Source organism: Cucumis sativus, chromosome 4, assembly GCF_000004075.3.
Source record: "Cucumis sativus cultivar 9930 chromosome 4, Cucumber_9930_V3, whole genome shotgun sequence".
In the NCBI taxonomy this organism is placed as follows: Eukaryota; Viridiplantae; Streptophyta; class Magnoliopsida; order Cucurbitales; family Cucurbitaceae; genus Cucumis; species Cucumis sativus.
The window spans coordinates 24638763-24654862 of record NC_026658.2 but is presented as its reverse complement, the minus strand read 5'-3'; the positions used below and the strand labels follow the sequence as shown (position 1 = coordinate 24654862).

Genomic DNA, 16100 nt, shown 5'->3' with positions numbered 1-16100 from the left:
ACATTTGGATTTTAATTTATAAATAATGCTAACAAGAATTGGGGGTGTAGCTCATATGGTAGAGCGCTCGCTTCGCATGCGAGAGGCACGGGGTTCGATTCCCCGCACCTCCAATTTTGATTTAACTGTAAGATGGATCACCAGGAAAATCAAACATATATAGATCAACATTAACAATAGTTCATACTACTATTTCTATTAATTACATTTTATGCTTTTCAAAGTCGTTTTAATGTTTATTTTTATTATTAGCCTATTTTCAAAATATAGATCCAACTAATTATTTTGTCATTAAAGAAAAACACACCATCATATCCATGAGACTCTTCGTTTTTGTAAATTTCTTGCTTTTAATTTCACTTCTCATTAATTATTCATTCTGTTTTGGATCACAACCATTCCTCTCTCTCTCTCTCTTTCCAATTAAAAATAATTTCTAATTAGCCCTTATTTTGTAAATTTAGTCTCTTTTATTCTTTGTCGAATTATTATTACTCAAGTGCCCACTTTTAGTCGTGTTCTATTTTAAAAAGGACGAAGTTAAACCACAATTTATTTCTGTGAATACAAATTTTACATGTCAAACCTTTCCAATATATTGCTGAATCACAAAATGCGTTTCAACAACTTATGTGTGACCTTCGAGTTATGATAAACATATGTTTATGATTTTATGTGGAAGGTTGGATGTGTTTGTTGCATGAAAGACAAATGGTGACAGATAGCTCCCTTTATCGGACTGAAGACCTCTCATTTTTAGAACCTTCGGGTCTAACATTTATGATCTACCCATGAAAGCGTGCCCTCGGGTTACCAAAACATATTAATTACGAATATAAATTAAGGCATCATGCATATAGAATTCTAGAAACTGTTATTCAAGGACATACATGGAAGAATCTGTTAGAAAGCAAAATAACTAAACTTACACAATAAACTAAAACTTAAGACTCTAATACTACCATCATCGAAGCATATTTCAAGGAAACTACTACATCCATACCTAATCTTGAAAATAAACTTCTGGCAGAATCAAGGAAAACGAAATAAAACTTCATGGGGAAAGGGTGCCCCTCAAAATTTCAATTGGGGCATGCACTACCCCATCATTGTCGGCCCCTCTTTTTTTGATATATAATATAAATATAAATAGACGAAGTGAAGAAGAAACAAGTGACCAACATGCTAATATCTGCAGCCTTTCAAGATCATATCTCCATTTTCAGCGGTACTGCAAGACAGAATATAAAGCATAATCATAAATTTAAACAGGCAATGAATTGAAATTCATATACTAATCCTAATTGCAGTGATTGTCGAAGGGTATATGCAATCTGCTTGTGTATCAAAATTATTCATAGACAACAGTAAACCAGCACCAGAAAAATTGTAACCAATACTAGCAAGGGCAAATGAAATTGTGGTAAGTGGGTGGTGAAGAAGAAGTTTAATTTACCTTAATGAAGCCAATTTCTTTGGCATTACTACGGAAACACTGCCTGCAGCACATCAGGCCATACTTGCGGATCAATCCATGGGGGTTCCCACAGACACGGCTGCCAAAGAACAATCGCTCAGATTTTAAGATAAAGATAAATGTTTTGTGGAAAGCAGCATTGTAGTCAAATTCAAGAATCGGATTGATTTTCCAATTAATTGGTAAGAGCAATGCAATCTAAATAGTCAAAGAGAATCATAGTCGAATGCAACAAATAAAAGAATCGTCATGAAATCAGAGGCAGTAAGATTTAAATTATATAACCAGAGCAGCGTTGAACATGGCTTATAGTCAAAATCGAATGTCAATAAGGGAATATAGTTGGGTGAAAAATTGAAGACGGAGGAGGTATACCAAGTGCGAGAACCAGGTCCATAGTTCTTCGGATGTGAATTCCACACGTTTGAATGTCCCATCGTCTTCTTCGTCGGCCGATCACCTTAGAAACCCTTCGCTAAATTTGCATAATTTCGTAACCCTAGACAGCTCCAATGTTTATATAGAGTAGCTACCAACCAACCGCCTTATGAAACGCACCGTTTAAGCCCTAAAATAAAGATTGGACAAATAAAAACTTTAACCGCCTTATGAAACGCACCGTTTAAGCCCTTGAATAAAGGCTGGACAAATAAAAATTTTAACCGCCTTACGAAACGCACCGTTTATCCCTTCGCAAATTTATATTTTGGTAATTTTTTAAAACTTTTATATATTCAAATCAAATAATGCCCAACTTTTATATCTCAATTAAAAGTAACATTTTAGATGAAAATATGTTCATGTTGAGGAAATCACATAAAAAAATTATTGTAAATTTAGGGCATACGGTTTTGTATTTCAATATTAATTAGAGATAGAAAATTGGATGCACAGGAGGATGAAAATGAAACAAACAAACCTACACACACCTACACTTATTTATATTGATCAAGTTCTTCTAATAAGTCTTAACATATTATATAAGGTGGAATTTTTATCCTTTGTTTTCTACTGAAAATGACCAAAACGTAGAGTGGGTCGTGACATACACAACAATTAATATGTAATGGAATATTCTTCAAGAAATAAAGAAAGCATTGGCAGTTTTATGAGTTGAAAAGAATCGGTTGTTTTCTCACAAAATTGATTGGCTTTTGCGAATTGCTCGTTGAATTCCCCATTCCACAACATAGAACACTGTGTGACACACATTGCAAACATGTGATCGGAATTCTTTCGTTCAATAAAACCAAACGTATAATTGCATGATTGCAGATCAAATAATTGCGTATCAAGACGTATAATTGCCATAGAAGTAGAGAAGAAGAAATAGAAGGCAAAACTAAATAAGAACAAATCTAGTTTTTATTATTTTGATAGATATATAGATAAAAAAAAAGCAAAGGAGAGAAGAGAAGAGAGGGGCCATGGTCAAGATTGGATCAAAAATAGATAATTTTTGTTATCTCTTATGTGGTAGTAGTGGGGGACTATTTTTCTAACAAAAGTGATAGTTGGATAGATGTTTTTTTTTTATTTTCTTGATTTGGTTACCATATAACCCAAATTCATGGTGTTGGGATTCTTCAGATTTTGCCGAGGCATGGAGCTGATCGAGCCCACCAAAATATATTCCATAGCGATTTCCTTTTCTGGCGCCTTTCTGACGATCCAATTAGTTGATCCGTTTCGTTTCTCTTCAGCATCTCCCACATCACGTGGACGTCCTCGTATTCACAGGCCTTCACATCTCGGCCCAATTTCACTAAACCTAACTCATTTCATACACAAATCCAACAAAAATTCATTCTGAATTTGAGATAGAGAATACGAATAATCGTTTTATATTTGTAAAGACATCGCGTACCGCGTTTGCGAAATCCGAGACGACAGGCGACTCTGAAGGTAAAACTTCTCAACGGAGCGCTCATCTTGATCCACCATTCCATTTTGGGGTTCTCCTCTGCTTCTACTCCAGTGAGAGAAGAGATCAAAAAGAGAAAGGGACGCTAAGATCTCAAATCTGAACAAACAGAAAATTCACCTGAAACACCAAGGAACACGAAAAAAATTAGACCAAAATGGAAAAACAAAAATCAACAGAAATAGATAATTAACAAAATCTAAAACTGATAATGATCATAAGGAAAGTAGAAGGCAACTTGGCGAAACTCGCTCTCTCTTCTCCCTTCTCTAAAGAATAATGTTAGCAAACAGTGGAACCTAATTCGAAAATATTAACCGCTTTCCGCCCAATCTCACTCTACACTTCCGCCTTTCCCCGATTCCAACGAGACCGTTGCGTTGATCCTGACGGCCTCTTTTCATTCAGATTTTGCTCTTCTCTCGCCACGTGGGACTTTCTCATTGGCATATCCTCTTTCTTCGCTTCGTGGACCACACGTACTCTCCGTTCCGTTACAAAACTTCGTAACTTCAGGACTTTGAGGCGCGTGTAATCACGGTCCCTCTAAAACGCTCGCGTGATGGTCACGCTCATTGTTGTACACTGTGGACGATCCTCGTGTACTCAGGACAGTGCCACTACGTGGCACTCACTCTGCAGCTTTGTAAAAATATATTTTTGTTTTTAATTACTTATTATGAATCGATTTCTTTTATATTATATTCAGTAATTAATTAAAAACTAAAGACCTAATTTTAGAATCTACAAGTGGGACCCTATTTTATTAATCACTCCTACTCGATCTTATCAAATATGATGCCAACGTCTTTTGCTACCTGTAGTCATCTACAGCCTCCACAAATGATTTTTTAAAGTTCATATTTGATATATCATCGGTTTTTAAGTTGAAAATTAAAATAATCGCTACCTTAGGTAAATTAATACAATAAATAAAACATGTAAAATCTCAATTTTTAAGTGAAATTAGTAACGAACTCTCTCAACATAATCAACTGCTAACTGCAAGTAATCCATATTAACTAAATAAGGAAATACAATCCAAAACTACCTTTCTTTTCGTACAAGGTCTCGTGGGTGATCATACTGTTTGAAGGTTGCCATCACCATTAATACCTGACTCAATTGTGTGTTTAATTTTGAATTTGATCAGATTTTTGAGATCGTTGGCCAATTCTATTTAAGAAGTTTCATAAGCATTTGCCAAATGAGTTGAGCATATCAGAAAGTTCGAATTTACACAAAAAATTCTTGTAACTTGTAACTTGTAACTTGTAAGTAAAGGAAAACAAACAGCAAGGTTGAAGCTTTATTAACATATAAATATATAGATCATTTTTTTTTACTACAAGGATGTGTTATTACATTGAAAGGCGTTTGGCCTGTAGGAGCATTTGGGCTAAAGAGAGAAGAGAAGCGAGGATAAAGCTAAAAGTTGATTGATTATCATTTCTTAAGATGAGGAAAACAGGCATAGACGTCAGATTTTGGGTGCCTTGCTTCAGCATGTTCCCTGCACTTCACCTCTGTCGTTGTACATATAAATGTTTGCATGCATACCTTGCACTGCAACAATTTCATAATAACCCACTTTCATGAACACTTCAAGTTTTAACCAACAAGCTAAACAAGGAGTAATTGTCACTATTAATTCAATATTTCTCCCTCTCAAGGAAACGAATTAGGTACATCAGATCAGACTCAGAATTTTACCTGTATTGTCATGGCTTTCTTGTTTGTTTCCAGCTGACTTCCTGTGTAAATCATTACAATTATAATAAACTCTGAACTTTATACAGAGAAATCATCAAAAGCCCACAAAGAACAAAGAAAAATAAGGCCATAGTAATAATCATTTCAGTTATCATACTTGACATCTAAATTAGTAAAGCAGCTAGATTTGGTTGATCTAGACCATCTACTAATGAAATTTATGTTTGTACAACATATATTTTGAGCAATCACGTGAGCTTCGCAAATTATTCTCACAGAAGCCAAACTGAAAGAATACAGTGGGAGGTTGATTACCTCTTGAGGCCTTTTGTTTTTCCAGATTTCTCTCCCGAGCCATTTTAGCCTTCTGGCCATTGCCTCCGCCCATTTTTCAACAGGAAGGGTTTCAAATTCTGAATCAACCACACGTCGCCCCAGAGAAGAACTCTTTGCAAATATATAGGGAGTTTCTTCGCCGTCGGATAAAATGGGAGCCAGTGATGATAGCACGAATAAAAGTGGAAAAACACTGTACAGAGATTATTCTACTAATGGTATAAAGGACAGGAAAACGGCATCGTAGTGTGGGTGCAATCAATTAATGGAGTAGTTGGGGAAGTTCTGGTATTGAAAACTAGCCACCTCGTTCACACATGGAAATTGGAAAAGGAAACTCAAAATTGTCTCATCCTCTGCTTTTTAACCCAACGAAATGAGCACGGTAGAGTTTTTGATCATGCCGTGACACGTCCAAACAACACATGGCGCTATGGGTAAAATAGAAAGCTTGGATGAGTGGATTGTCGTAGTGGGACATCTTATCAACACTTGGTCTGCAAAGTAGAAATAGGAGATGGCTGAGTCTGAAGGACAGTCAGTAGAGAAAGGCAGGGTTCGCTTAATGATGTGGATAAAGAAGGGGGTTAAATAGATAATACAAATACAGCTGCAAGGCACTATAATTTGTGGTGGGCGAGGAAGCTGATGACAAATGAAAATTAATGGATGGTGGAGCCACGCAAGCTCAAGCCAGTGTGCAGTGAATCGGCAACTATTGTTTTCTTTAAAAGAGAAGATAATTTATCATATTCGTCCCATACCCATTCTAACTACATGGTCCATCAAATTCGGTTTCAATCAACCATTCCATATTCTCCATTTCCCTATTTAAGGCAATGAAATTCTGGAGGTGGAGTAAAAAATGGGCAATTAGTTTAATAAATGTCAAGTCTCGAAGAAGAATTCGACGAGCTAAGCTTTATAAGGTGTATACAATATCATTAGATGCCATATTTCTATAATCGGAAAAAAAATCAAGGGATATTTTTTATAGGGCAAATTTAGGACTAGAAAAATAGTGCTCTTTTCTCTGTTGCATTAACTATAAAAACATAAACGGAACAATTATCTTTATTTGTCTTCTTAATTAAGAAAAATTTGTCAGTTTATCATCTTAGTGTGAGTTGTTCATTGCTCAAATACGCTTTACTCATTAATCAAGGACTATTCATGTTGCCTCCATAACCACCACCAACACCATCACCCATGCCTCCCGAACCACTATAACCACCGCCTGTGCCTCCCGAACCACTATAACCACCACCCGTGCCTCCCGAACCACTATAACCACCACCCGTACCTCCCGACCCTCTTACTCCACCGCCACTGTCACCCACAATACCACCTGAATTGCCTAGTCCTCTGCCACCATTGCCCACAACACCACCTACTCCACCGCCAATGCCACCCACGATGCCACCTGAACCGCCTAGTACACCGCCACCGCTGCCCACAATACCACCTGACCCACTTATTCCACCACCACCTCCAATGCCAACTGAACCACCGAACCCGCCACTCACACCACCAATGCCTGAACCTGAGCCATACCCAATTCCAGGTCCAAAGCCACCATCCGATCCATAACCAATGCCCGGACCAAATCCACCACCTCCAGTCCCACCAGACCCAGAACCTGAGCCAAAGGCTCCTCCCTTAGTCCCGACACCACCACCAGCTGATACTCCCCCGTAACCTCCAATCGTGAACTCTAAACGATGAACTTCCTTTTTAAAGTTTGAGTAGTCTGGAAGTCCATTTCCCATTTCATGAGTAATCACACCACTCCCAAGCATCAATTTTCTTGTACTGGCAGCGTCAAGAATATTATTGAAGAGGAAAAGACAGAAAAGGATGTGCCCCCGTGAAATCAAACAATTTCTTGTCATGTCTATTCGCCAACTAATTGCAACTGCACGATGGAAGAAAAAATAACGCTACATATATATAAGAAGGCAATAGAACGAACAAAGTAGCCGCCATGGATCACATGACCAAGCTTTTGAAACCATGCAAAGTAATTCTGGTTGAAAGCACAATCCGCATGAAGATTGGTGCAGAGATCGTGAGTGACCTTACGGTTAAGAGATTTATAAACTTTACTGTTTTTCTGAAAAATTAGTGGACAAAAGAAAGGTAATTTCTATACAATCAGATGTAGTGCGGTGCAAGTATACGATCAGATGTTGTCACAATTCCATCCAAAAAGAGTTCAAAGGATTTAAACTAGCTATTAAGCTCAAACTTTTCTGGAATTTCTGGATAAATCTTTTGAGTCCTTCATATCATAACTCTGATTTTGATCCTTGTTGTCAAATTCCATTCCCTGAAATATCATCCTTGAGGACCGATACTTACTCCCGAAAGCTGTGCCAAATCCCCATCCAAGTCCTAATCCAACGCCACACCCACCACCTACAGAAAAGGATTACAAATTAAATAAGCAAAGCTCAATCAGATGAATGTCTTTAAGGAAAATAGTTAGTATGAAGAGTATTCTAGTTGGTTACCCGCGCCAAGGCCCAAGAAGTTCAAAGGCATTCCTGTAAAATAAACATGTTTATTGAGGTGAGGCATCTAATGGCAGATAAAACTATATCTTCCATGTTAAATAATACTATGCGTCTGGAAAATTTAAAGGGAAATAATGGAACGTACAACTGGGTCTTAAGAAGTTAAATGCAGAACCATAACTTCCATGGCTTCTCTGCAGAAATTAATCTTAACCAATCATTGGAAACGTAATCTTTTATATAGCAACGTGGGAACTAGAAAGTATTAAATATACTTTTTTATATATATGTGAGTGTCTAAACAGCTTACACGTATCTCAACAAATCTCACAAAACAACCTGTCTGAACGAAACAACCCGTCTGACCCTATAAACATTCAAATGTTAAGGAAACTTGTTGGAAACTTTCCTACCTAGGTGGCCAACTTAAATTTCCAGACTCCTCTAATATCCTAAACAAAACAGCGAAACAAGAGTTGCAACAGAAGCACAGAACTTAGTTTCTAGCCCGTCAAGATTCTTGAAGGCAGTTACACGATTTCAATTAACCTAAGGATCTGTTTGGTTCCTTCCAACTTTCGATGTTAAAAGAACTCATAAGGGGTTGGCTTAGTTGTCAATAAGGACCATGCGTTAAACTCAAAACTATTAATCCTTCAATAGACAAGACAAGATACTCCACAACTACTGATGTAAAAGCTGTCATTGAGCAAGACAAAAACCCAACATGTATATATACTTCTTTTAGTGTAATTTAACGATAGATTTCACACAACACAGATTGATAGAAACATAATCCATGGGGCATTCAAGAACTACTTGCTGTTGGAGGTTGCGCTGGAATTCCAAGTGATGTCTGGATAGATGTACACATCTTTAAATCAATGATGTCGATATATCAGCAGTAACCAATTCATAAGCATGAGTTTACTACAAGTACAGTACAGTTATAACTTGCAGCCTTACACTTCATTGTTCTGCCTCTACCAATCGCAAAGCAACTCCATCATCTTCACCACTTTTGCCAAAAGAAAAGGCTCTATTTTAATCCATGTAAATAATCTGTTAACTTGGTATATCTCGGACCAGCCAGTCATTATATTGCCGAGCACCAACTATAGCTTATCGAGAACATGACAAATCATTTTCAAAGGACAAACTAATCATCAAACCCAAACCCCCTTTCTGATCTGTGTTGTTTACACAAATCTTTCCCAATTCATAATTCAAAAGCCTCGGGGTTCTGTAGCATTCATTTCATAAAATTCCCTTAATTCTTTTCAGCCGACTTCACATACCCAATATATTAAATCCAATCTAGCTAGAGAAACAATGCAGATAAACAAAATGCCTGAAATCATGAACAAGCTCCTAAAGTTACAAAGGAACATGAGAAAACCAAGCCCGAACTAAAAAAAAAGGATGCTTAATTACTGGGGTCAGATGACACATACCTCCGAAACCCCATCCTATGCCGAACCCACAACCGACACCAAAACCTCCAAATAAAGAGAATAACAGCAAGAATCAGTTAAAAAGACCAGAGAAAAGATAAGAATGTACAAAATATATCACACCGAACTAAAGATCATTGAACCCATCGTACCGAATCCAACGCCAGCTCCATTGAAGTTGGTGAGTACCATTGCTCGAAGCTGAGGCGCCACAGACGGAGAAAGCCGATAACGAGTGGAATCAAGAATGAAGTAGAAAAAACGACAATTAGCACGAACGGAAAGAGATGTTGAGATCGAACGGTTTCATTGTATACCTCAGCGGCAGCGATAAGGGATTTTGTTTAATGAAAGCCCACAATAAGTTTTATTTCTTTTGTAGAACAATCCGTATAAATTTTGGGGATAAACTTCCAATTTCAAAAGAAACGAGGGGATGTCAAGAACTTTAACTTTATTAAATGACTACCTCATTGTGCACAAGAAAATTTTAGTTCAGATAAATTCTAACATGTACAATGGTTTGTTTTTTTAGTCTTTGTTCATCAAAAAAACATCGAGGCTTCCAACGATGACGCAAATGTTAAGATTAGACTTTCAAACATATAAAAGTTATAGAGTTCATAATTCAACTATTATTGTTTACAATTATATATATAAAAGTTATAGAGTTCATAATTCAACTATTATTGTTTACAATTATATTAGTTTTACGGTTCAATTTAACAGCCTATCAATTTGAGAGATTAAATTTTACAAATAAAATTTTTGAAGTCTAATAATTGCAACTGCTACTCATATTTCATATTTTAGATGTAGCTTTTACACTTTATCCAAGAAAAAAAATGGAGATTATGCATTTAACTCAAAGTCTTGCTTATCAACCAAGTACATAAACTAGTAAATTTATAGACCTATTAAATGCTTTTTAACGTTTAGAAATTCTTGGGTATAAAATCATTATTTTAATAAAGTGAAGTTTTCTTTTAACATGTATTTAAAAGCTCTACATTTTATTGTGCTGCAAATTTAGAATTAAAATCGTTTTTATTTGTCTTCTTATATTTATTTAAAATAATGAAGAATCTGAGGGAAGATATTTAATCATAAAAGAATATTTTTGGTCTTTCATTTTTTAATGTCTACATCATAAAGTTTATGAACTAACATATTTCATTTTTTAATGTCTAGATCATAAGGTTTATGAACAACATATTGATGGAACATGCACATTAAATAGTTATCACTGGAACAAATATCTTATGCTAACGTGATATTTTCAAAAGATTTTTTTTGTCTTTCTACGTTTTAATAAATATGAACCTTTAATCTTGAGTTTTAAAAATAATTTATAGTTTTCAAGTTTATAAGAATAAACTCATTTTTGTATATGTTTTTTAAAAGTAGGGCTTGAAAAGTGTTAGAAATAACTTTTGTTTAGATTTTTAAAATATGAATGATATTTGAAAGTATAAAAAAATAGTTTTAGAGAGAAAATGACCTTCTAGAATTATTCTTCTATTTTTAGATGTTACTTAGTAATTTAAATTAATACAATAAAGTGAGTAGTGGAGCATATTCTCGAAACATTAAACTAAAAAGGTAAAGGATCACTCTCTAATACTTTAATTTTCAAGTTAGGGAAGGAAATAAAGAAATAAATGAGTTTTGTTTAATGCAAACAAAGAGATGACAAAGAATGATTAGACACCCAATATCCAAGTCATATAAATGCGTTTATCACGAGGTACGCGTCCTTTTATAATTCTCAATATCATCTTTAATAATTAGACATTGTTCATCATTATTATGTTTTAGAATTCCACTATAATCTTAAACTAATATAAAACATTTTTCTGAACTTTGTATTGCATCTTAATAAAATAAAACAGATGGTGACGTTTCATATAATGACATTTCCTTTTGAAACATCACCATCCTTCATGGCAAATAAATTATGTAATAAACTGTCACTTGAAGCTTGATCTTGATGAACAAAATATGCTCATTATTTCAAGTTGAAACTTAGACACAATGCTCCTTCTGTAAAGTTGTACTATCAGTACAATCCTTAAGAAAACAAGAGCATAGGACCATTTACATTTACTAAATTACTAAAAATACTCCTCACATTGCAAGAGAGAAAACAATGGTGATTCATTGAAAGAGATTTTGTGTTGGATTTGAAGACAAGAAAGGCTAAATATAAAAGCCAAGATTCAGGAGAGAGCGAGTCGCCCGATCACCGAATAAAATGTGTGAGAATGACTATTGATCTATTTACAATTTTGCTGCGTAAAATAGACCACAAGTTCTGCTACCTTGGATTTGAATCCTCTTCTAAATAGTTAGTGTTGTCACTTACCTTGCAAAGCAGTACATTTGCTTGCTTGCTAGGAGTTGTTGTTGGCTGCTGGTTCAGATATCTGGTTTCCAGATAACTTTGACCTTGTTGTCGGGATTCTTCTCTAGTGCTGCGACTTTGGCACGATATGCTGCTGCTGCCATGGCGTTTTTCAACCCTTGCCCTCTGGAGAAATCGCAGGCTTCGCTCATGGAAGCATATCTAAGTTCAGCAGGGGGAATGAAACAATCAATAGACAGACCAGGAACATTAAACGCTACTTCCTCGATTGTCCAAGCTTCTTCCATCCTGGTTTTTGTGTGGCTCATGGCTGTTTCCCCAAATCTGAAAAGTGTTACTACAGATCGACCGGAGTGAGCAATCATAATCCCCTCTACTGGTCGGTAATCATCAAGGAACGAATTGATTGTGGTTTCCCAATAAACAGCATCGCTTCCATTGTTTTGGATTCGGGTTAAATGTGAATCTTCTAAATGTATAAGAAGGCCGGATTTCTGGCTGAAGTATCCAAACATAGTGTGTCTGATGATCTCTGCAGGTCCTTCACTTCTTGCCTTCAACGTTGAAGGATCTGTACAGAGCTTGAGAATAAAACAATCTTCGCCATTAACACTTTTCTCCCCAATGCATCTTGCATTAGCAAACATGCTTGCTGTAGTTTTTGGATCAAGTCCCTGCAGATAATGAAATTCGTAAAGGAATCTTCAATGAGAAAGCCAAATTGATAATCTAAAGTGAGTTGATATGTCACCTGAAGGGCACGGCGAAGGGGTCTAACAGGCCCTTTGGCGGCATGAGCGCCCAGCCAAGGTGTGTGTCTCCACACTAGCTTCCCATTGCAACCAGCATGAACCTTGCTACCACCCAGAGCAAGCTCAACATACCACATATCTGGCTTCATCTGCCACAAGACAAACCCACCTGACTCTGCATCTTTGGAGGAATTTCGAGTCCTCACCACTTTGTTAGCTGTTTCAAACTCACATGCTATCATTTTCACCTTTCCCATGGCATAAGCATTGCTAACAGAGTTTTGAAGCTTTTGCCCTCCCGAGGCTGCCGTGTACTGCTGCAATATATATTGAGCAGATGAATTTTCCTGCAGGAAAAACCCCCTGAAGAATTATTATCTAATGCAAATCCTGAAAACTCAGTATCCAGAAAACAAAACATACATCTCATCTTGGATAAATAACACGAGACAGAAACATTAAGATCTCTCTCAGTGTACTCTACCACACGATTATCTTGAAGACATAAAAAATAGTTATATATACAGAGATCTTCATTTTAGAATAAACTTGAGTAACAACATAAATGAAGACAAGACTCCTCAGTGGAAAAAGTTAGTAAAGAGTGAAAAATTAGGACTAACAATGGGGATGTCTTTAATGGCGAGGTGGGGCTGAGGCTCTGTGGAGCTAACATGAACAGGAGCTAACGGAGCACCCAAAACTCCAAGCAGCAGCCTCAGATCAGATCGTTTCTGGGCAGAGCAAGAAACAGCCGAAGGTGCCCTACAAAGCTGACCCCTCATCCAGCTTCCCCATTTACCCTCCTTAGACTCTCTGCTCTCGTTCCCATCAGGCCCTTCCTTCAAGGGAGACAATGCCTCCTCCGGCCTTAAGCTTCCAGATCTCTCAATCACCAATTCCGGTTGCGACATTTGGTGGTTCTTTCTCCGCCGTAGTAAACCCGACATGGGAGACGCACTTCTCGCCGGACTTTTAGCTCTTGACCTTCCAGGTGAAAGCCCTCTTACTATCTCCCCCTTTAGCGCCGAGAAAAAACCCTGTTTCCTCTCCATTTCAAATTGGAACTATTGGACAAAGAAGAGTGAAGCAAAAAAGAAGAAGAGCTCTTGAACGATATGATAGGAGGGATATCGTAATCAGCAGCAAGAACGGTGTACAAAACTCACTATCAAATAGCTACAAATCCACATAGAGGCCGTTTCGCAGAAGGAAACAAGGAGATTCAAAAGGTAACAAAATAATGATAAAAAAAAAAGAGTTACACTGGTAGACAAAGCAAAACTGTAGCCAGCTTCAGGGTATTTTAATAAATAATTACGATCTGGTCATCTGGGTCGTCGTCTTTTGTCTTCAATAATAATACTCACTAGGGGGGCCGTTAAACTATCCTTCGAAACTGGGTTGGGGTTGAAAACCGAGAAGGATCTTACTGTGACGGAAACTTGCAGGAAGAAAGGAGATAAATAACACCAATCTCCGGGCGGCGGAATAATTGGGAAATGGTGAGATAAAGAAGAACTCAAAACGGTAGATAGGGTTGGAGGAGCGGAAGAGAGCAACGGTAAAAGGCAATAGAAGGGTCGTGTTTGGTCAACACCATACCAAACTTTAGAACGAAAATTCAAAAAGTAAAAAAAAAAAGAGGAGAAGAAGATCATAGGGCAATGTGTAGATTAATGCTGGGGCCACTCCCGGACATTAGTAGCGTGCCATGCGCTTCGCTTCCCCGCGCCATTTCTTTTTCTTCTTTTTGTAATTGGAACAAAATACGGTAAAATCCACGTGATAATTTTGACGACTAAAATTTTCTATCATTTCTGATATGTGTGTATTATATATAATATATAGTTTTTTTTTTTTTAAGTAAGAGATGAAGATTATTAATAGAGTTTGTGAGGAAATAAGATCGACAATCACGGAAAAGACAAATAATAGAGTTTGCAGTAAGGGTTTACAAAATTTGTCAAATTGTAGTTGGGAGTTTCCCTTTGGAATCGCAGTGTTTGGCAGCTACCTAACACTTAGACCTATCCCTGGATTACACTATCCCCCCACAACCCCTTCTTATTTCACCGCAAATCTCGCTGACTAGTTTACCCTTGGACACTAGGTCTAGCTAGGGGTATTTTTGTCCTTCTTTCCAAAGTAAATCGCTTTACAGAACCTCTCCAATCTCCAATCTCCAATCTCCAATCTCCCCTACCCCTACCCCTTTTTTATTCTTATTTTTTCTGAGAAAGATCTTTACGAATCTATTTTTGCCTCTACAACATATGCAACCACCAAACTCATCTTCCCACACGCAAACATATACATGTAAAGAATAAGTATGAGATACGTATTTGTCCTTGTACAGTGAAATACTTTTATTTTTGTGTATTCCTTTCAAACTATATTGGTATTTTATCTTTTGTTGATTACATTTACAAATGGTTGTATTTGATTCGTACATGACAATATTTCATTGTCTTCCTTTTTCTTTTTTTTTTTTTGCTCTGTTGTTTGGGTTTTATTAATTGATATTATCCCATGTGGTCTCAGCTTTGGTGATTGGTGATTTATGGCATCTCATTTGTCATACCAATAAACAAAGCTGCTTAAAAGATGATGAAACCTATCTCAGATGTCATACGCTTTATCATTGGGGAGGACACGACACAACATAATTTTCCTTCTCCCGAAAATACCATTTCTTTTTATTCTTCTCTCTTACTTTTTTCACTACCCATCAAAGAAATGGTGGAAGTGGCGTTTGGTTTAATATCAGATTCAATTGGGTTGTGTTATCTTATCACTTATCACACTTGTACAAAGCTGCAACATGTTTTTGAGAATAGGCCATGGGAGGGGGTGGGTCATGTAACATGTGACATGTGTGCCCTTAGGCCCCTCCTATATTTACTAGCTTGCTTGTAATTGTAATAGGGGTAAAAGTGTGATTCCAACAACAATCTAATACATCATATTATTTTGGCTAAATTAGAGGGCAAAAAACCCTAATTTGTTTTCAAAATACTTCAAAACTTTTCAAATTTGTAATATTACACTCATCTATCTTTGTAACAAGAACTCTACTGGAATCCAAAATTAAAACATAAATGACAATAACAAAAACCAAACACTGTCACACCCCTATCCAAGTCCGCCCATCAAGTCTCAATTTTCCATCCTACATCACAACAAATTTCTTGTAGTATTGCAGCTTTTACAAAAGAACATAAATATTTTCTAAATAAATGTCAATAGTCAGATTTTATTTTTTATTGTTTAGATTTTACCCTATTACTTTTTATATGATTTGATACTTCTAAAACTTAAAGAAATTAATATTCGAATTGGGACCAAGACAGACTGTGAGGGGCAAACATGGTCAAAATTCTGAATTGGAAGAGTCGTCTCTTCCATCGGTCAAAAACTGCAGAATTTAATGTTGTAACCTGTAAGCAATGTACACCTTAAAAAGTGAAGTGACACAAAAAAAAAAATTGTATACATCACGAAAGATTCGTATAATATGTTTGCCTTTGTTTATTGTTCATAAATCAACAAATCTACCTCAT

General features: G+C 36.5%; 4 protein-coding genes and 1 non-coding gene across 6 annotated transcripts; 1 reads left to right on the top strand and 4 right to left on the bottom strand.

The window, feature by feature from the left end:
• The first annotated feature begins 40 nt into the window (after positions 1 to 40).
• Positions 41 to 113, top strand: TRNAA-CGC. Its single transcript has one exon. It is a non-coding gene; the product is annotated as a tRNA-Ala (tRNA).
• A 714-nt stretch (positions 114 to 827) lies between these two features.
• Positions 828 to 2010, bottom strand: LOC101220987 (40S ribosomal protein S29). Its single transcript, XM_004141236.3, has 3 exons — positions 1853 to 2010; positions 1457 to 1556; positions 828 to 1231 (listed from the first exon to the last, which is right to left on the bottom strand). Exons 1-3 carry the CDS (start codon positions 1912 to 1914, stop codon positions 1223 to 1225), a joined length of 171 nt encoding a protein of 56 aa, XP_004141284.1. The 5' UTR covers positions 1915 to 2010; the 3' UTR covers positions 828 to 1222.
• Positions 2011 to 4680: 2670 nt separating this feature from the next.
• Positions 4681 to 5704, bottom strand: LOC101220586 (uncharacterized protein At2g23090). The gene is made up of 3 exons (XM_004141235.3): positions 5430 to 5704; positions 5115 to 5155; positions 4681 to 4967 (listed from the first exon to the last, which is right to left on the bottom strand). The coding sequence occupies exons 1-3, from the start codon at positions 5500 to 5502 to the stop codon at positions 4848 to 4850; spliced, it is 234 nt and encodes a 77-aa protein (XP_004141283.1). The 5' UTR covers positions 5503 to 5704; the 3' UTR covers positions 4681 to 4847.
• A 757-nt stretch (positions 5705 to 6461) lies between these two features.
• Positions 6462 to 9986, bottom strand: LOC101220199 (protein TRIGALACTOSYLDIACYLGLYCEROL 5, chloroplastic). 2 transcript variants are annotated; one of them, XM_004141234.3, is made up of 4 exons: positions 9573 to 9907; positions 9421 to 9465; positions 7964 to 7996; positions 7376 to 7868 (listed from the first exon to the last, which is right to left on the bottom strand). In XM_004141234.3, the coding sequence occupies exons 1-4, from the start codon at positions 9610 to 9612 to the stop codon at positions 7693 to 7695; spliced, it is 294 nt and encodes a 97-aa protein (XP_004141282.1). In that variant the 5' UTR covers positions 9613 to 9907; the 3' UTR covers positions 7376 to 7692. The 2 variants fall into 2 exon arrangements, with proteins under 2 accessions (XP_011654145.2, XP_004141282.1); XM_011655843.2 differs by lacking the exon at positions 9421 to 9465 and having other exon boundaries at positions 6462 to 7868; positions 9573 to 9986.
• Positions 9987 to 11407: 1421 nt separating this feature from the next.
• On the bottom strand, positions 11408 to 14221 carry LOC101219963. The gene is made up of 3 exons (XM_011655842.2): positions 13161 to 14221; positions 12537 to 12884; positions 11408 to 12459 (listed from the first exon to the last, which is right to left on the bottom strand). Exons 1-3 carry the CDS (start codon positions 13590 to 13592, stop codon positions 11839 to 11841), a joined length of 1401 nt encoding a protein of 466 aa, XP_011654144.1. The 5' UTR covers positions 13593 to 14221; the 3' UTR covers positions 11408 to 11838.
• Positions 14222 to 16100: the final 1879 nt, after the last annotated feature.